The 21,833-nt window shown below is 41.4% G+C and overlaps 1 protein-coding gene across 1 annotated transcript; it reads left to right on the forward strand.

The window, feature by feature from the left end:
- Positions 1 to 827: 827 nt before the first annotated feature.
- LOC118809031 (gastrula zinc finger protein XlCGF26.1-like) lies at positions 828 to 20,892 on the forward strand. The gene is made up of 6 exons (XM_036571962.1): positions 828 to 1,029; positions 3,311 to 4,047; positions 6,393 to 6,421; positions 8,555 to 8,574; positions 9,870 to 10,438; positions 18,386 to 20,892. The coding sequence occupies exons 2-6, from the start codon at positions 3,410 to 3,412 to the stop codon at positions 19,098 to 19,100; spliced, it is 1,971 nt and encodes a 656-aa protein (XP_036427855.1). The 5' UTR covers positions 828 to 1,029; positions 3,311 to 3,409; the 3' UTR covers positions 19,101 to 20,892.
- Positions 20,893 to 21,833: the final 941 nt, after the last annotated feature.

Consider the following 21,833-nt stretch of genomic DNA (forward strand, 5'->3'; position numbering starts at 1 on the left):
TGTGTTTGAGCAGGTACATCACCAAACTGTGCTGGACACCGGCCCTCCAGGATCAGAGTTGTGCCCCTCTGGCATAGCGTCTCTGAATGACAGCACTAAAGAGAAATTTCCATTTGATGGAAATGAAATGAAGTATTGTATTCTATTCTATTCTGTTCTATGCAGTGTGATTAGTGAGTGTCTGTAGAACTGAGTGTGTTTTTCATGTGCGTCACTGCTGCACTGGATGAAGAGCCACTCATTAGTGCACATCCAAATTTAAACAGATGATTTTGAGAATGTAAACTTGTGGCGCTTAACTAATAAAGCAACTTGAAATATGTATCAAAACTGATAGTTTGTGTGTAATGATTTAATAAATACATAAATTGAATGCTGTATGTATTGCTGACCAGACTGCTATAGGCCTTCCCTGCTGATAAAAACACCACTAGAACCATTAGAACCTTTAAAACCTGATGGTTTTGCTTTCTAACGGGAATTGGCTTAATGGTTTCCAACAGAGACCACCAGTTTCCTGTACAATCTTGGTTCTTCAAGGTTCTTTAGTGAAGAAACTGGTTCTATATAGAACCATGAACTCTCAAAGAACCATTTGCGTGCTTAAAGGGTTCCTCGCATGGTGAGATGATTCTTCAGATTGATGGAGAATGTGTTGTAAATGGTTCCATGTAGTACCGAAGAGAGTTCTGGGGTTGTTACAAACTTGACCAGCAGTGGCGCACAGTAACTAACCAATCGTAGCTCGGGAGGCGGGGTTAGACGGAATACGGGTGTGATTTAAATAATAAACCCCCTGATTCGTGGTTTGGTCAGAGGCCCCTGCAGACCAGTTGGAGGCGCTAATTCTGTAAGTGTGGTTCTCCAACCCCAGTAAAGAGAAGAAGATATAAGCTCTCATTCTGATCAACAGTGCATGGCTCCGTCCAGATCTTCAAAGGTTACCGGCTGTCCGAAAACTGAGGAGCTGCTAAAGACAAACCCATCAGAGCTTCATCAGAGCTGCAGGAGGAGCAGGAGCTGCTGCAGGTGAGGGTCTTGCACACCTCACACACTGAGTTCAGTCAAACTTTTTAAATGTTCTGTTTAAAGATGTGAGCGTGTTTTGTTTTTTTTTAATGGGTTGACATCACAGTGTAAAGGATCCTAATGGTTTAACAGGAGACCAGTGGCTCATTCTAAATGCATTTGATGGTTTCCTACTGGGATCTAAAGGTGTCCTACAGGAAACTAGTGGTCTCTGTTGGAAACCAATTCACATTAGAAAGGAAAGCCATTAGGTTTTAATCCTAATGGTTTCTACTGGTCCTTTACCAGCAGGGCTGTAACACACTGAACAGACCAGACAAGCACACAGACTGTTAACATGCATTAAGATACACTAAATAGAATAAAGAATAATAAAGGTCAGTGCGAAAGGAGCTAAAGAGAAGTGTGAATATCTGCACATATGCAGGTCTGATGGCGTACTATAAAAATGAATATATACAGAAAATTACAGAATGATATGAATATTTACAGGAATTTACATCTGTACAGCTGTGCTCATGAGACCTTCTGAGCTTCAGGGCCTGTTTCTGGTTGATGAAGTGATTTTTCCTGCTATGTTTGTACACAAAAAAGATGGTTCTTCAAGGGATCTTTAGTAAAGGTTGTGTATAGAACAATACAATTGTTCTGTATAGAACGTTATACAACAGTTAGTTCCGGCCACGCAAGCTGATTGGTTGTGAAGCGTTCTAACTGTGCTGTTATTTCACCATAACATCACGTTTTTTCACAAACACCGTATCACTCCGCTGAGACGCCGTTGCCAAGCAACGACTTTGACAGCTGTAGGAGACGCTCAAGCAATTTTAACGTTTTTACTTCTTACTTTGCCACAAACAGAAAATGGACACTTTTAAGACCACATTTGACTGACAGCCGATTTGATCAGACTCTGAAGATGAGACGACACTAAATTCCCAAACTCATCACCACTGAGCAGCTTTTCAGTCGGCAGCTGTGACAGAAGAACAGCTAAACAACCTGGAATCAGCCAGAAATTAACCCAATACCATTCACCAAACTAAATGGGCTGTAAGATGCTTTACAGACTGGCTGGAACAAAACAACATTAATCTGGCAAAAAGTGACAAAACTGAGCTAAACTTGATATTGTGGCAGTTTTATGACTCAGTCCGTACTTCAAAAGGCGACTCTTACAGCAGACTGAGCAGCGAGTGAGTGGACTCTGACGTAGCTCAAGCTGCTTGTTAAGGAACTATAATTTGGTGAAGGAACTGTGAACATTAAAACATTAAAACATATTAAACGCCGCGTTCACGGCCCAGTTTATTAATTTCTTACTTTATTCATTTAACTGTTGTATGAAAGCAATAGAACACTCAAGGTCGTGTGTTATCGCTATAACATCACGGCTGTGATGATCTACGGCACTTGTGATGTTATTTCACGACAACGCACTCCCTCTCGTGTTCTGTTGCTTAAATGAACACTCAGAGAACCTTTTGCATGGTGAAATTGTTCTTCAGATTGATGGAGAATGTGCTGTAGATGGTTCATTTATACAGCCATTTTTGAAAAGGGTTTTCTATAGTACCAAAAGGGTGCCAGTATTGTTACAAGCCAAGGAACCCTTTTTGGTACTATATAGAACCTTTTTTGCTAAGAGTGGACTTCAGGCACAGTTTTCAGGTAGACTTGCTCGGCTACACGAATGCACTGACTGCTATTAGTGATGGGCTGTCGACTCCAAAGCAGTGGATTCTTCACCTCTGTGATTGAGAGTCAGGGTCGATTCTTGGCAACGACTCTGAGAGTCTTACTGACCACTTACTGACAGCTGTGTCCCCCTCACTTCTAAAATGGCTGCCCAGACGTCTATGACCTGTGATAAATGCGACTGAGGCTACTTTGCTTCATAAGTAGGCACAGCATTTTTAAGGCGTTCCCAGTTCTTGAATTTCATAGAACCTGTTAGCATTTGGAGTCTGAGTGCTGAACCAGGCTACACCAATCTCAACAGCAGTTTATTTCTTATATGTTATTGATGGCCAGAAAGCTTGTTATAACCTACCTGGAAATGTCCATCTGGCAATAACTTAGAACAACCAGAGCTGTAGTGGAACCTTCCTGGAATAGGATGCAGCTGTATTTTGCCCCCATGCACTTCTACAGCTGAAATGTATTCACAACGTAGTACAATAAGTTTGTTTTCTGTGTTCAGTTTTACAGCTTTGTTCTGAAAGTAAATGAACGTTGGATACAAACCTCAGTTTTCTGTGTTTTTGGTTGCATTTCACAGACTTTTTTCTTCCCCCGGAAATGAATGGTGAATTTAAATTTACCTCTGTGGACACATGAAGGAATTCTACCATCAGAGAGGAATATCAGGAGAGATTAAATGGCGTCCAGAAGAAGCTCCAGCACTCAACAAGCATCATCCGGTACTCTCTGCGCTGACACATCTCGGGGACAAGTGAAGACCAGTCCTGGAAAGAAGAGAACGCCGCCCTGCTCGGTGTGTGGGAAGAGATTTTCCCAGCAGAATTATCTTCAAAGACACCAGCGGCTTCACACCGGAGAGAAGCCGTATCAGTGCTCCGAGTGCGGGAAGAGTTTTAGGGAGCAGTGCCACCTCAGAACACACCAGCGCATCCACACCGGAGAGAAACCGTATCACTGCTCCGAGTGCGGCAAGAGCTTTAATCAGTGGAACGGCCTCCAACGACACCAGCGCATTCACACCGGAGAGAAACCGTTCCAGTGCTCCGAGTGTGGAAAGAGCTTCAATGCACTGAATCATCTCAGACGACACCAGCTGATCCACACCGGAGAGAAAAAGCACCACTGCTCAGAGTGCGGCAAGAGGTTTACGCTGCTGACTCATCTCCAACGGCACCAGCGCACCCACACCGGAGAGAGACCGTATCAGTGCTCCGAGTGTGGGCGGAGCTTTAATCTTCAGAGTCACCTACGAACACACCAGCGCATTCACACCGGAGAGAAACCGTATTACTGCTCGGAGTGTGGGCGGAGCTTCAGACATCTGAGCTCTTTACAAAGACACCTGTGCATTCAGAGAGAGGAGGAAGCTCAGCGCACCAGCTTCCCTGATTATTCTGTAAATGAATCTGCGGAGTGTGGCTGGGGAATTTGAACAGATCTAATCAATATTTTTCTACTTTATGTATTTTGCACAATATGGGCAACAGAGGAAAAACTAGCACTCGGGATTGTGAGGAAGAAAACAAGAAACGTGTAAGTAAAGTAAAAACAGCTCGTAGAAAGTAAAAATGATGGTTCTTAAAGGGTTCTTCAATAAAAACAATGGTTCTGTATAGAAACATGCTTAAATGGTTCTTTGCATGGGGAAATGGTTCTTCAGATTGATGGAGAATGTGTTGTTTATGGTTCTACGCCGATCAGGCATAACATTATGACCACCTCCTTGTTTCTACGCTCATTGTCCATTTTATCAGCTCCACTTACTATATAGGTGCACTTTGTAGTTCTACAGTTACAGACTGTAGTCCATCTGTTTCTCTGCATACTTTGTTAGCCCCCTTTTACCCTGTTCTTCAGTGGTCAGGACCCCCATGGACCCTCACAGAGCAGGTACCGTTTGGGTGGTGGATCATTCTCAGCACTGCAGGAACACTGACGTGATGGTGTTGTGTTAGTGTGTGTTGTGCTGGTATGAGTGGATCAGACACAGCAGTGCTGCTGGAGTTTTTAAACACTGTGTCCACTCACTGTCCACTCTATTAGACACTCCTACCTTGTCAGTCCACCTTGTAGATGTAAAGTCAGAGATGATGGCTCATCTGCTGCTGCACAGTTTGTGTTGGTCAACCTCTAGTCCTTCATCAGTGGTCACAGGACGCTGTTGGCTGGATATTTTTGGTTGGTGGACTATTCTCAGTCCAGCAGTGACACTGAGGTGTTTAAAAACTCCAGCAGCACTGCTGTGTCTGATCCACTCAGACCAGCGCAACACACACTAATACACCACCACCACATCAGTGTTACTGCAGTGCTGAGAATGATCCACCACCCAGATAGTACCAGCTCTCTGAGGGTCCATGGGGGTCCTGACCACTGAAGAACAGGGTAAAAGGGGGCTAACAAAGTATCAGAGAAACAGATGGACTACAGTCTGTAACTGTAGAACTACAAAGTGCACCTATATAGTAAGTGGAGCTGATAAAATGGACAATGAGTGTAGAAACAAGGAGGTGGTCATAATGTTCTGCCTGATTGGTGTATATAGAACCTTTCTGAAAAGGGTTCTATATAGCACCAAAAAGGTTCTGCTATTGTTATGATTTCTAGCTAGTAACAATACACTCTTAAAACAGATGGTTCTTCACAGGTGCTTTTAGTCAAGAAAATAATTCTGTATAGAACCACAACTCAAAGAACGCTTGCATGATTAAAGCATTGTAAAATGGTTCTTCAGACTGATGTAGAATGTGCTGTGGATGGTTCTATATAGGACCTTTTCGAAAGGGGTTCCACTATTGTTAGAAGCCAAAGAACCCTTTTTTGATACAATATAGAACTCTTTTTGCTAGGAGTGTAGAAGAACCCTTTTTGGTGCTGTATAGAACCATATACAGCACATTTTCCAATTTCCATCAATCTGAAGGACCATTTAAGCATGGTTCTTTGAGTGTTAATGGTTCTTTAAAGAACCACTGTCTTTACTAAAGAACATTTTTAAGAGTATACTTTACCTGAAATAACACAGTCGCACTGCTGTGATCAAATGATTTTAATTTTTCACATCAGCTATAATAAATAATAAGCAGTTATGAATATTTAAATGTCATTCCTTCCTCAGTTGTATATGTTAATGAGTTTGTTTTATAATGATTGTGATTGTTTTTCCTTACTGGTAAATTAAGTTACCTCTGTATAAACACTGTGAAGCTCTGTGACTGTAAGAAACCCTAAAAAGTGTCAAAGGGGGTTTAAAATATAAGATTTTTATTTCATTTCTTCTCAAGTCCTCGTTTTAGGTAATTTCTTTTAAGGTTTATGTTTATTTATTTTGATTGTACTGACCCTGAATTTAGTCTTTGCTTAGTTAATGTATTGTTTGGCTTCAGTCATCATAAATGTAAGAAAATATAAGAGTATTATTAATTTAATTAAACTTTTGGCAAAATTTCTTATTCCTGAATGTAAATTTATTCACGTCAAACCTACATTTCTCAAATTTGAAACAGAAGATAAACAATACTCAAGAAATTTTATTCTATTATCCTCCCCAAAAACAAAATATGCACCTTATTTAATAGATTTTTGTAAAGCTGATCAAGCTTGTCAGCAGACTGTTCTACTGAAATAAAGGAAAGATAAATTAAACAGTTTATTATAAAAATCTATAACTCGGCGTCGAAACTGTGCCGTCCTGGTTTCTGCGGAGATGTGAATGATTTCTCATCTGGCCAATCGTCGGATATAAACTACCCACTCATAGCGCAGGAGGCGGGGTTTGTCGGACAACGGGTGGGATTTAAAAAATAACCCAATTCCTCCAGGCCACATGACCACGTGGTTCCAGTGTGAATCCCCGTGCGGTCCAGGTAGGGGCGCTCATCGTCAGCCGTTGTGCCTCAACGTCCTATAAAGCAGCAAGAACAAGATAGAAGATCCCACTCTGATCACACGGTTCGGTCCAAATCCCGGAAAAGTTCTCGGTTGTTTACCTCCTGATTAAACTCCGTGCTGCCTTACGGGCGGTTTCGGAACCGGGGGAACCCACCTCAGAGCTTCCACAGAGCTGCTGGAGGAGCAGGATCTGCTCTGCTGAAGGTGAGGATCTTGTGTTTTTAATAAACCTTTTAAAAAGCGGTGGATAAAAAAACAAAATGCAGACCAAGAAGATCCTCCCAGTCTTTTCTGAGTGATGTGTGATAAAGTGCGAGCCTGTTTTTGGTGTTTTTGCTCGATTAAAACGTTTAATTCCCCAGTTATGTTTGACAAACACCGAGTATTTTGTGAAAATATTACATGTAAGACAAAAAAAAAACAATCTGTCGGCTATTAAAAACCTCATCTAATAAATATTCATATTTATTATGCTAATGAAGTTTCAGACAGGAACTCTGCTAGTTTGTGTTTGAGCAAACTTCGCCACGTGGGTTCCAGTCCAGGTGTGTCCTGTCTTCTCCACAGAGGTCTGCTCTGCTGAAAAAAAAATCACAGAACTCATTAAAAGGTTCTGCTGGCGTCCAGTAGTTACTAATGGCGTTCTGTGTTCTTCTGATGGGTTGATATCACAGTGTGAAGGACTGGTTTCACAGGTGTTCTGATTCTGAATGCATTTGATGATTTCCTAATGGGATCTAAAGGTGTTCTACAGGAAACTAGTGGTCTCTAATGCTAACCACCAAGCCAATTCCCACTAGAAAGCAAAACCATCAGGTTTCAATCCCTAATGGTTCTAATGGTTGTGATGGTCTATTTTCAGCAGGGCAGGGTGGGGCTGCAGGTTTTCAGTCCATCGCTGACCTGACCAGCTGTTTAAGAATACTGACCGTGTACTATTTAATGTGTGTGTGAAGGCTGTATTATTTTTTGTTAAAATAACTGCTTTTAAAAAATAAACAGCAAAATAGGAAAAGAATTTTTTTTTATTATTATTATGGAAAAAATATATTTTGTTAAATATAAAAAAAATAAATAAAAAAAATGATCAGTTCAGTAAATTGATATTTTGCATTTTTGGTATATTTTACAACACATTTTTATCCTCTCATCTGGTGGAAACAGGCTTCGATTAAAACAACATATGAGCCAAAGGTTTTATTGTACTGGCCATACATTTATATGTACATTTATGGCATTTGGCAGATGCTCTTAGCGACTTACAGTTTTCATTTACACTGGTAGGTGAAAGTAGTGTTGGGAGTCTTGCCCAAGGACTCTTATTGGGATGGTGTAGGGGGCTTTCACAGGTGGGGCATTATACCCACCGCCTACCATATGCATAAAAGATGTCAGTAAATAACCTGCTAAATTGGCCACTGCTACAAAGTGTCGGTAGACTGTTGGTGATTAGTGCTTCTTTTCCTGAACCTGCTAGCTAAAACAGCATGTTCTAGTCTAGGGGCTAGTAGCTGCTCAGTTTAAGCTACAGGCTCCACAGTTGGCTATGCAAGTGATCAACTTACAACTTACGACGACCTCATAATATAATTAGATCAGAATGAACAGGTGAACTGTTAAACAGCATGTTGATGGATTGGTATCATGTAAGGTAATTAAGAAGTCAACAGGGAGGTCAGGCTGCTTAACTGTGTGAGTAGCCGACTATCCTTCCTGTTAGCGAGGGTTTGGCTGAGGCGGCCTTTTCTGACGTTTTTAACTTTAGCTTTTTCAGTAATCAGTGTGGAGAGAGAGAACCTGTCAGTGCAGCAGCACTGAAATGGAACTAAACCTGTGTCATGGTGTGAAGCTGTTTTAGCCTGCTAGCTAGGCTAATGCAAGGTTCATATCCATATCTAGATGCCGCTTTGCCTATTGTTCTCTATCTGAGGCGTCCGCCATGTTGGAGAGGTCAAGATCCGCTTGTGAACAAATTCACTTGTATTGACAGATGAAGAGTCTCAGGATTAAATCAGCCTCAACTTCCTTATTACTCAACCGATTTTCACCAAATCTGTTTTGTTATAATCCTCAGACGCAGATTAATCTAGGCTGCACAAATCTGCTCTCGGTAGCTTTTATTACTTTAATAGCTGTTTGTGCTAATTATCTGTCCAGACCAGCAGAAAAGTATTCAGTCTGCAGCCAGCTACAAAGCATCAACCATCATTGTAAATAAATAACTACTTCATAAAGTTAAGATCCCCTGAATAGACGATTAAATGAAATTAGCTTAATATAAAACCAGAGGAAAAACAATCATCAGTAGGTTGTTTGTGCGTCGCCAACCACATAAACATCACACAAACAATACACATCACACAAACATGAGCGTGGATCGCTGTGTTCCCTCCGTTATATAATCCTATCCCACTTTCTGAGAGCGATATTCTTGAAATAGTGTAATTTTGGACAGTGTCTTTCTTAAACTGCCGCTCTGTAATGTTACTGAATGCAGTCCAGCAGCGATGTTGACCGCCCTGAAATGGCGGCGCTATTGTAAGCCTGGCTGGACCCAATGCGGCATCTAGGTATGTATATCTATGAGCAAGAGCAGTATTAGCTTAGCTAACAGCTCCACTCACCACAGGTTCACCACCCAAATTTGAGCCTTTGTTCTCTAAACGTAAAATACTTTTGGTATTTGAAGTCTTGCATGTATCAATGTGGTGCATGTTTTCATTTATATTGAATTAAAATTAAATACTATTTTCTGTTTGCTCTCTTTTGTTTAGTATTTTGACACAGTTAGTAAGAATTAGGTTTAATCTTTGTAAAACTGATTATTAAACCCTACACAGGAAATATTGGTCTTAATTCTGCTTGCCCATATTTGACCTTATGAAAAGTGCAGTGATTCCCCACAGCAGGGACTGTTGACTACTGAATTAGAGCTGCAGTTTATGTTTACTTTTTCTGCATTCGTTCATTGTTTGTTTACCCAGTAATGTCATACTTTTTCTTCATTTCACTTTATTACCTTTTCCAGAAATGAAAGCCGTCTTGTCCACAGTGCTCCCCTGTTGGTGTCTAATGGCCCACACGGTTTAAATTTACCTCCACAAACACATCAGGAAATGCTGCCGAGAGGAATTCCCAAATGTGAGAATATGGAATCCAGAAGAACCTCTGGAGCTCAGCAAACGTCCTCTTACGCTCTCCACACTAGCACATCTCACAGAAAGAAAAACGGTACCAAACAGAAGAGAACTTACCCCTGCTCAGAGTGCGGGAGAAGCTTCAATCATCGAGGCCACCTGAAACAACACCAGCGCATTCACACCGGAGAGAAACCGTTTCAGTGCTCGGAATGTGGGAGGAGCTTCAATCATCCGAGCAGTCTCCAAACCCACCAGCGCGTTCACACCGGCGAGAAACCGTATCAGTGCTCGGAGTGCGGCAACAGTTTTAACAGTCAGAACAATCTCCAACGACACCAGCGCATCCACACCGGAGAGAAGCCGCACGACTGCTCGGAGTGTGGGAAGAGCTTCACCCAGCGAGCTCACCTGAAACAGCACCAGCGCACTCACACCGGAGAGAAGCCGTATCGGTGCTCGGAGTGCGGAAAGAGCTTCACCCAGAACAGTAATCTGAGAACACACCAGCGCACCCACACCGGTGAAAAGCCGTACGACTGCTCGGAGTGCGGACACAGTTTTGGTGACAGATGCGCTCTCCAAAGACACCAGCAGATCCACACCGGAGAGAAACCGTATTTCTGCTCAGACTGTGGGCGGAGCTTCAGACATTCAAGCACTTTGAAGACACACAAGTGTGTCTCATGGTGTTTGTGAAAGCAGAGATTCTCATAATTATTACTTTTAGTTTAACTGTAACATTAAAATATACTCTGTGATGGCAGTTGGTAATATTGGGCCTCCTTCACCAACCGTTCTTAAGAAGAAATTTCTTCTTAAACCCACTTACGCAGTTTTGACAAAGACTCTGACTCACCGATGTTTCTTATGTGGGATTTGTTCTTAGGTAAGACCTGAATCTACACACACTCAAGAGCACAAAGGTGAGAACGGTTCTGCGCTTTAAGAACACGTCATGAATCTGACGTGGACTTTATCTTAGGATCTTTCTCAAGAACACAGTTAAGAACAAACTTATGTTGGAGAACGAGGACCAATGTGAGGAAGAGGAAGTGTTGACTTGCCTTCTGCTGAGTGATGTGAATGTCTGTACAGTTGTGTGCTTGCAGAGCTGTTTCTGGTGGGCGGGGCCAGACAAGTTCGTTCTTGTTTTAGGCTGCCTCATTCAAATGTTTCAGAGCATACAGTACAGTATTGTGCAAAAGGCAGAAACTATCCATTTATTTATTTCATTTCCAGTCAACATGGGAAATTTATATATATATATATATATATATATATATATATATATATATATATATATATATATATATATACATACACACACACACACACACACACCTATAAAATTTACAATCTTGCAGAAATCTGCAGACACACCTCCAAAGTTCAGTCTTAGAAGCTGGTTGATCATTTTCTGAAGTTATCAAACTCATTCAGTGGTGTTGAGGTCTGGACTCTGGGGTGGTCAGTCCATTGTTCAGCTTCTTTGTTTGTCTCCTGTCTGTCTCCTTTTCTCAGTGAGGTTCTTCTTGATCAGCTACACATCCTTTCAGACCCATAGTGCTGAGTGGTCTTCTCACAGTGGAAGGACGGACAGAAACTCTTGTGGATGTTTTCAGATCTGAAGCAGCTTGATTTTCTCCTCTCTCTCAAAGATGAAAGCTTTAAATGCTGCTTATCTGATGGGGGCAGTTTTGGTGTCTACCAGCTCTTCCAGGTGGTTGAGCCACTTTTTTTTGTAGCGCCGAATGATCCGCTTTATCGAGGGTTCATAACTAAAGCAGCGTCATAACTCCCGACCCCGATCAGCCGTGAGTGAGTTTGAGGTGAACGGTGAGTGAGAGGTGATTAAGCCAGATGTCAAGGTCAATAAAAAGAGAGGATTTCAAAAAAACACAAGCTGCAGTAAAGGAGTGAAGCGAGTTTGATCCTCTACACAACCTCTGAACAGATTCAGGAACCCATACAGATTTTTCTGTTTTGTGCTCCAAACTACAAAATCACAGCTGAAGCTGAACTGTCAGCACACAGATTAGTTAACATTCCCCGTTAAGTATAAATAATCCGCTACAGGCTGTCCCACCTAAAACTAGGCGCTATACGACAACAGGTGGAACACACTGAGTGCGTATACATGCACTCCATAATCTGATCATAATCGGATTTAACTGATTATTCAAATGGTCATGTAAACACCATACTCCAATCTAGAAATCCGATAAAGAGGCTGGATTAGCTCAGTAATCAGATTTCTCAGTGCATGTGAACACTTACTCTGATTTCTTTCGGCTTTCTCAGTCTGCGCATGAGTGAGAACAGACGGTGGATGTCGCGAGATGCAGCAAAACACACTTGGAGAGATGCTGAAACCAAACATAAAGGAAAATAAAAATAAAGGATTTAAATATTCTTCATCTTCTAGAAGATGCATGTTCATATTTTCAGGTAAAGTGGCACAATATTTAAAAAAAAAGCGGCATGAAGTTTGAGTTTTACGTTACGTTTACCTCGCGTCTTCTTCTGTGAGTCTATTGGCTGCTTGCAAAGCAGAAATCTGATTACTGTCTGACTCATGTAGACCCGGAGTTTCCCATTATCTGATTACTCGAGCACGAAAAGATGTTGATCAGATTACTGACAAAATCTGATTTTCTGCAGTTATCGGATTATTAAGTAGATGTAAACACACTCACTGTCAGTTGTGCTACCGTCTGTTCAAAATAAATGTAAATAATCCGGCCTCATGCATTTGGGGGTTTTAGTTTCTTTTTTCTGTTGTACTGAACTCGAACCGAACCGTGATGTCCAAACGGCGGTGTGAACAGAACCGTCACTTCTGTTTACCGTTACAGCCTTAATGCTTATGCAAGTAGATTGTCTTATTTCATGTCCTCAGAATCTCCTTCTGGAAACTGTGTTTGTACTTCATGGCAGTTTTAACTGGAAATTCAGTTGTCATGGTTTCCTCTGTCCCTCTGTCTTCATCTGTTTCTTCCCTGGTAGCCGTGTGCTTTTTAGCCATGTGCTTGTGTTTTGTTTTGGTTCCTGCTCCGCCCTTTTTCCCCACCTTCCCTATTAGGATCCTCACCTGTTTGTATTCCCTGCCTCCTCCCTCTCCCAGGTGATCCCTATTGTTATATTATAGGTATATTAAGCCCTTGTTTCAGTCCATGGTTGTCTAGTCTAGTGTTTGTGTGCCTACCTCATGTTTCTCTGTTGAAACCTTGCAGTTTGTTACTTTGCACTCTGTATTTCTGTTAGTTTGTCTTGTTTATTGAAGTCTGCTCGCAAGTACATCCAGCCTCCTTGCTCTACACACGATATCAGTATGTGAAGGGTGGTCTCTGACTTTTGCACAGTACTGTTTTCAGATGTTTTCAATACGGCACAAAATGTATACTTTTACTTCCTTTATTGTCTATTCAATCTTATTTTTACATATGCATGAAAAAGTATCTGCAAATATTTTTTTTAAATTGCAATCAATATAAATACAGTTTAATCCCACATTTCCTTTGCATCTCTTTTAAAACTTATTCTTCTCAGATATTAACTTTGTGCATACTTTTAAGTCCTGCAATTTCACTGGAATGACTGTTTATAAAAACGTGAGTTTAGACAGTGCAAATGCTTGGATATGCTTACAACACCAGCAACAGTGATGGAATGGCCTTCGGATACAACACAGCAGATTGGGGATCCGTATTTCCGGTTCCTCAGAGAATAAATCGCCGCGCTCCATCCTGACTTTCAGCTTCATCATTGTTGCATTTATTAAGTTTTGCAGTGGGCTTGTTGGGGTTGTGATATAACTTTTTGAGAATGGTTTTCTTTGGCCAAGTTCACCTGTTAGGTTTGCCTACCTGTATTTTGCTGTAAGACCTATAAATGTTTTTTTAATGTGGGGGCAGATCACTAACTTCTTATTTATTACCAAATTATTACCGGCTCGAAATTCCCAAAGGACAAGAACCTTTTATCTCAACTTGCTCAAGAGATTGAGACTCATCCCGGAATGATATTATCTTTGTGAGATAATATTTTGGTTAATTGGTCAAATTTTAATATTCATCGTCTTCGTTATTGCAGTAATTAAATCCTGCCATCGATGAAGTATTTTTGCGTATAACATTTATAGCCAGTGGCATAACTTCGTCCTATGCTACCAACGTCAGTGTGCACTGATATAGTTATTTCTACAGTTCGTAAAAACCTGCCGTAATCTTTACAGACTCGAGATGGCGCACTCTGTATGTTACAACACCTCCCCATAAAAACTAAGTCCAAACAGAACTTCAGAGGAAAATAACAGTGGACGATTGAAAACCAGAACTCTGAATACTGTCTGTGCGGGAAAACAAGTCCGTTGTCTCGGTATATTTTCCGTTTGTGAGCACTTTGCTCTCTGCCTTCGTTTCCTATTTTTATCTTCGCACAATAAAGTTTGTTAGCAGTTAGCTAAAATGTGAAATTCTTAGCTTGACTACTGATAGTTCCCCTCAAAACATCTCTTTCTCTGCGTCTGTTTTAATACCTGTGGGTTGACCGTCCAAACAGAGCGAACTAAAGAAGAGTTTGATCGGTCCACACCGAACAAGGTAGGAGAAACATCCTGAGAGGTGGTTAAGGCAGATGTCAAGGTCAATAAAAAGAGGATTTAAAAAAAAAAAAAAGACAAGCTGCAGTAAAGGAGTGAAGCGGCGGCTGTGTTGTCTCAGACTGCTAACGCTCGATTAGTCTGCGACTGCAGTGTTTTCATTTTTCTAATCACTCGCCCAGAACGTTTCTTTAATTTTAGAAAGTAGAAGAATGTATGTCACTAAAAAGCAAAGAAAACTCACCTATATATTTAATTTTTTCCTTCTAGTGAGTGCTGATTGGTTGGTGAGCGGAGCAGCTCATTGGCTGTTTGCGCTCACTGACGTCATGGACGTAGATGAGGCGCCGTTTTAAACTCGAGTTTAAAAGCTCTTAAAAATGTAACAGCGGTGTTAAAATGTTTTATGTTGTTCTGTGTTCAGGATATGAATGTATTCTTATACATTAAAAATGTTTAAGCGTTTATAAACTATGGTTTTTGCTCAAATGCTCCACATCAACCCATTCATTTTGGACTCGCTCAGGGAGCGCCCTCTAGTGTTTGAGAAACCCCGAAGTCAATGCAGAGCTGAAATTCACCTCTCTACAAGTTCTCTGTTTATACATCTCTGCCGGTCCACTGCGAACTACTGAGCACTACCCCCTGAGTACAGACCCGTGGACCACTAGAGGGTGCTTCACTGCCCACTGGTGGTCCACGGCACACAGGTTGAGAAACCCTCTTCTAGTGCATGGTTAGCATATCGCTGTTGTCGGAAGAAAACCTCGTATCTCCATTTTTGTCTTTTTTCAGTTTTTGTCATAATTTGAAAATGTCTGTTGCTCTTTACATTGTGTGTAAATTTCATGATGAATGGACGAGAAGAAATGACCGAAAATGACTTGGAAAAAACGTCTGGTTCCATTGACTTACATTAAAAGTAAAGTATGTTTTTTCCTTCTCCTGTAAAGTTACCATTTTGGAGATATGAGGTTTTCTTCCGACAACAGCGATAAGATCCTGTTCTGTCGCGGTTGCTATGGCGATGTGAATGAATTCTCAACTGGCCAATCGCTGCGCGAGAGGCGGGGTCTGTCGGAACCATGTTCCAGTGCGGAGCTTCTGCAGCCCAGGTGAGGGCGCTAAGTGTACACGTGTGGTTCCTCAACCCCAATAAAGCAAAGAAGAAGAAAATCGATTATCCCGTTCACAGCAGCAGTTCATGATTTTGTCCGATTTCCCCCAAAGGTCCTGCTTCCCCCCGACTCTGCTCATCTCCCTCGTTTTCCATGACAGTTTACCAGCTGGAGACTATCTGCTCCACACAAACCCATCAGAGCTTCCACAGAGGCGCTGGAGGAGCAGGAGCTGCTGGAGGTGAGGATCTTCTACACCTCACCCTCTGAGTTTCTGATACACTGAGAGGATGGAGAGATGATCTCTTTAGGAAATGTAAGGTTAAACTGACCCCACAGAAACAGCCTTCGACCAGGCCTTGCTGAGTAATGCAGTGTCCGGGTAGCAGGGTGATATTGCTTTATTATTGATTTTTTATCAGAATGATCATTTTCGTCCAGGTTGAAATTTCAGTGTCAGCATTGTGTTAGTTGACCTCTTAATGTTCCCACAGTGACGCTGAATCTGAGACCGAGAGTATGACATTGTTAGAACGGGTGAACATGCAAAATCCTCAGAGCAGTACGCCAGTAACGGTGATATACGGAGCAAAATGTGGCAATAACTAAGTGAAATACACCAATCAGGCATAACATTATGACCACCTCCTTGTTTCTGCACTCATTGTCCATTTTATCAGCTCCACTTACTATATAGGTGCACTTTGTAGTTCTACAGTTACAGACTGTAGTCCATCTGTTTCTCTGATACTTTGTTAGCCCCCTTTTACCTTGTTCTTCAGTGGTTTCTCTGTTAATTAATTTTAATAATTTGAACTCATTGACCATTAGGTACTTTCCTCACTCTGGTGGATCATTCTCAGCACTGCAGTAACACTGATGTGGTGGTGGTGTGTTAGTGTGTGTTGCGCTGGTCTGAGTGGATCAGACACAGCAGTGCTGCTGGAGTTTTTAAACACCTCAGTGTCGCTGCTGGACTGAGAATAGTCCACCAACCAAAAATATCCAGCCAAAAGCGTCCTGTGGGCAGCGTCATGTGACCACTGATGCAGAACTAGAGGATGACCAACACAAACTGTGCAGCAGCAGATGAGCTGTCGTCTCTGACTTTACATCTACAAGGTGGACTGACAAGGTAGGAGTGTCTAATAGAGTGGACAGTGAGTGGACACAGTGTTTAAAAACTCCAGAAGCACTGCTGTGTCTGATCCACTCAGACCAGCACAACACACAGTAGCGCAACACACAGTAACACAACACCACCACGTCAGTGTTCCTGCAGTGCTGAGAATGACCCACCACCCAAATAGTACCTGCTCTGTGAGGGTCCATGGGGGTCCTGACCACTGAAGAACAGGGTAAAAGGGGGCTAACAAAGTATGCAGAGAAACAGATGGACTACAGTCTGTAACTGTAGAACTACAAAGTGCACCTATATAGTAAGTGGAGCTGATAAAATGGACAATGAGCGCAGAAACAAGGAGGTGATCATAATGTTATGCCTGATCGGTGCATGCCAGTAACAGAGATATACAGAAGTAATTTTCCAGCACCGTAGATATACTCAGGGAAATGTGATAATAACCAAGTAAAAAATATGCCAGTAACCGAGATATACTGAGGAAAATGTGGCAATAACTAAGTGAAATATGCCAGTACCTGAATGAAACAGGCCATTAACTTAATTATATATGCCAGTTGCTGAATGAAATATGCTGGTGGCTGAGTTAAATACACTCAGAAAATAGATGGTTCTTCGAGGGTTCTTTAGTAAAGATAGTTCTATCCTGCTAGAAAAAAAAACAGCACAGGCCAGCATTGCTGGTCACCAGTAAAACTAGCATAATGACCATGCTGGGGTGACCAGCTAAACCAGCACAGACCAGCTTAGACCAGCATGAAATTGTCTGTGCTGTTTTCTTCAGCAGGGTTTCTAGAACTCTGAACGCTTAAACGGTTCTTAGCAAGGTGAAATAGTTCTTCAGATTTATGGAGAACGTGTTGTATATGGTTCTGTATAACCTTTTTGAAAAGGGTTCTATATAGCACCAAGAAGGTTCTGCTACTGTGACGATGGCAAGCTTGAACAATTGAAGAACCCTTTTTGGTGCTATATTATAACTATATTATAACTCATTCTCCATCAACCTCAAGAACCATGTTACTGTGCAGAGAACCATGTAAGCATGCAAATGGGTCTTTTAGTATTCTAGGTTCTATATAGAACCATTGTTTTTACTAAAGAACCTTGAAGAACCATCTTTTTTAAAAGTGTGTGGTAGTAACTGAGTGAGATATGCAGACACAGAGTAAAATGTGAATAGTTTAGATTAATTGTATGCATCAATAAAATAATGTATTGGTTAATTGATTACTAAACAGTTATTAGCTAAACTGAATAGACCTTTTCATTAGAATCTTCCCTGGTAATAAGCTTGATATGGGTGCATGTTTTAACATGAAATTTCATCATTGAAAATTATGTACTGTTTTTTTTGTATTGCAGTAAAATGAATCAAATCAGTCGTCATAGCAGGGACGGAAAACTACCAAATTAGATTTGCAATTGAATGTTCTTTTTATTTTCTCTATTAATTAATTTTAATAGTCTGAACTCATTGACCATTAGGTACTTTCCTCACTTGTGTCGTTTTCTGCATTTTTATGTTGATTTTTTCCTCCTTCAGAAATGAACACCGCCCTCTTCCCAGTGGTCTCCTGCTCCAGGTGTCCATTTGCCTACACAGCTTGAATTTACCTCCACATCAAGGAACACCACCAAGAGGAATTCCTACATGTGAGCACATGGAATCCATAAGAACCTCCAGCCCTCAACAAACGTCCCCTGGGACTCTCCATGCTCACGCATCTCACAGTCGAATGCCAACAGGTACTGGAAGGAGGAGGATTCACCACTGCTCAGAGTGCGGGAAGAGTTTTAGAGACACGTGTACCCTCAAAACGCACCAGCGCGTTCACACAGGAGAGAAACCGTATCGCTGCTCAGAGTGCGGAAAGAGTTTTACTCAGCGAGGTCACCTGCAACAACACCAGCGCATTCACACCGGAGAGAAACCATATCAGTGCTCGGCGTGCGGGAGGAGCTTCAATCATCCGAGTAGTCTGCAAATGCACGAGCGCATTCACACCGGGGAGAAACCATACGACTGCTCAGAGTGCGGGAACAGTTTTAATAATCAGAATAGTCTCCAACGACACCAGCGCATTCACACCGGAGAGAAACCGTATGAGTGCTCAGAGTGTGGGAAGAGGTTTAGAACCAAAGGTACTCTCCAAACACACCAGCGCATTCACACCGGAGAGAAACCGTATTTCTGCTCAGAGTGCGGCAAGAGTTTTAATCAGAACAGTAATCTGCGGACACACCAGCGCATCCACACCGGAGAAAAGCCGTACGACTGCTCAGAGTGTGGACACAGTTTTGGTGACCGGTGCGCCCTCCAGAGACACCAGCAGATCCACACTGGAGAGAAACAGTATTACTGCGCAGAGTGTGGACGAAGCTTCAGGCATATGAGTTCTTTAAAGACACACAAGTGCATTAAGATCACTGAGGGTGATTTTCAAAGCAATGACTTTCATATTTATTACTTTTAGGTTAACTGTAATTTGTGGTTTTAAGTGTTTTCTGATGAGCCCTGTTGCTAATATTCTAAGAAAAAGAGGTCTTGACTTGTGAGATTTGGGGGTCTTTAAGGTTGTGAGTGTTAGGCACCAGATTGTGTGACTATGTACGAGTACGTAATCTGAAAATCAGATTGTGTCAGTAACTGGTTCAGTGTGTTTTCATGCTCTTGGGTAATCAGATAATGGGGAAACTTGAGGTCTACAAGAGTCAGACAGCAATCAGATTTCTGCTTTACAGTCAGCTAATAAACTCACAGAACAGAAACCTTTAGTAATTTATGCATTAAAAACACAGTAATGTTCACCCACTATCAAAACCAGTAGAACTTATATTAAGTGTATGTGAGTGTGGTCTCCAGCTCTGGTCCTGAAGATCTGCCTTAATGCAGAGTCTAGTTCCAACCACAATCTGCTACACCTGCTCCAGCTAATCAACCTCTTCCCAAGTCCCTGATTGGCTGGATCAGCTGTATTAGAGCAGTGGCTTTCATCCTCTAGTGGTGTAGAGGGAGCTGAGCTATAAGGCTAGGCTCCCTGTTTACCGGTCGGTGTACATCACCAGCCTCACCTGTGGTCATGAGTTTGGGTAATGACTGAAAGAATGAGAACGAAGATAAATGAGATATAGATTATGCCCTTGTGTGTTCACGTTAATGTGTGTGGATCTTACAGTCGTGGAGAACGGAGTGAAATAATTCGCTCTTGATCAGTTTATTTTACTGGGTTATTTCAGTCATGGAGGGTTCAGATCAATAGAAATTGCCGTAAAGTACTGCGGTCGCTTCCAAAGCTTTTAAAGACAAGCAGAAAAAACAGCAGTAGATTGTATAAACAAGAACGGAAAAGTTTCTAAACACCTTTTTAAATCACATAAGATGACTTTAGAAGAGTCAGTAAAATTGGAGAATCATATAAAGTATAAACAATAAACTGACATGCCTTCCTGGCGGTGGTAAAGACGGTCTTCACAACAAATTAAAACCAAATATTACCCTAGCTAAGTACTTAAGTAAATGTTTTTAGCTAAAGATGATACTCTGACTGGTTCGGCTCTGGAAAGAACCTACATTCCTTACAGCTGACAAAACAGAATGAAAAGACAGCAACTCGTCCAGAATCATTGGTCCTCTTTCTCCAGTATCTTCCTAAGTTTGTTTTTAAGTGTGTTCTTGAGAAAGGTCCTAAGAAGAAGTCTGTCGTGTTCTTAAAGCGCAGAACCGTTCCCACCTTTGTGCTCTTGAGTGTGTGTAGATTCAGTTCTTACCTAAGAACAAACCCCAAATAGGAGAACATTGGTGAGTCAGAGTCTTCGTAAAAACTAAGTGGGTTTTAAGATGAAATTTCTTCTTAAGAACGGTTGATGGATGAGGTCCATTGTGCTTAATCCACAAAACATACAATCACAGCCTGCCTCTGATTCTGGAACCTCCACCTTTGGGGTCACCAGGGTGATATCAGAATTCAGGTATCAGAATCAATCCAGGCCCAGTTTCCCAAAACCATCTTACTGTTAAGATCATCAAAGCTGGTAGAGAGAGTGTTTAGTGTGATGCTCGCTCTACCATTTCAGAATCATCTTTGGGCTAAGATGCCTTTGGAGAACCCAACACTGAATTAGAACATTTGACACCTTTCAGTACCTTCTGCAGTTCTGTATTAACCTAGAATACCTGGGAGTGGACATAAAGAGCTTGGCATTCAGTACAAATGACGATATTGTCAGGTTAGGATGTGTTTACTTTCTGAAGTATAAACTGGAGGATTAAATTAAATTTTTTATTTAATTAAATTAAATAAAAAGAAATTCTTGCTCAAAACTGTGTCCTTTAATGTCAGATGTCTGAAAATTTAAAAAAAATGTTTGAGGATGATCTCCATCAGCAGTCTATTAAATAATTCCCCTGCAAGTTCTCTTAACATGCAGAACCACATAAAGTGATGTGGAGAACATTCAAAATCACAAATGGCTCCATTCAGGTTCTGTTAAAGCAGGTGTTTCATGAGGAGAACCACTCCGTAATGAGCACTGATGCCGTCAAGATTTTCTTATAATACACACTCTTAAAAATATTCTTCAGCTGTTCTTAAGTAAAAGGAACAGTTCTATTTAGAACCATGAGTTCTATATAGAACCATTTCATGATCAAAGGGTTCTCTGCATGGTGAAACGGTTCTTCAGATTGATGGAGAATGTGCTGTATATGGTTCTATACTGAACCTTTTTGAAACAGGTTCTGCATCCACCAAAAGGGTTCATGTGTTTTTACAATGTCAAGCTTTTAACAACAGCAGAACCTACATGTATATAAAACATATGGTTTTAAACAGAACCATTCCTTTTGCTGAAGAACCCTCTTTTGTAAGATTGTATAACGTTAACTCAGTGGTCCTGCAGATCAGCCTTCAATTCCAGCTCCAATCTTCTCCACCTGCTCCAGTTAATGAACCTCTCCAGAAGTCCCTGATTGGCTGGATCAGCTGTATTAAAGCTAATTTGTAAACTGTATTAGAGTTAATTAACCTCTCCAGAAGTCCCTGATTGGCTGATCAGATGTATTAGAGTTAATTGAGGGGGCAGAGCAGCTTGTTAGATGCAGGTTGGAACTAAACTCTGCAGGAAAGTAGATCTCCAGGAGGAGTGTTGGTGACCATTGGCCTCGTCCATCTGGATATTAAGTTGTTGATCACTGCGACCGTCCGAGA

The sequence above is a fragment of the Colossoma macropomum genome, unplaced genomic scaffold (assembly GCF_904425465.1).
Source record: "Colossoma macropomum unplaced genomic scaffold, Colossoma_macropomum, whole genome shotgun sequence".
Taxonomy (NCBI): domain Eukaryota; kingdom Metazoa; phylum Chordata; class Actinopteri; order Characiformes; family Serrasalmidae; genus Colossoma; species Colossoma macropomum.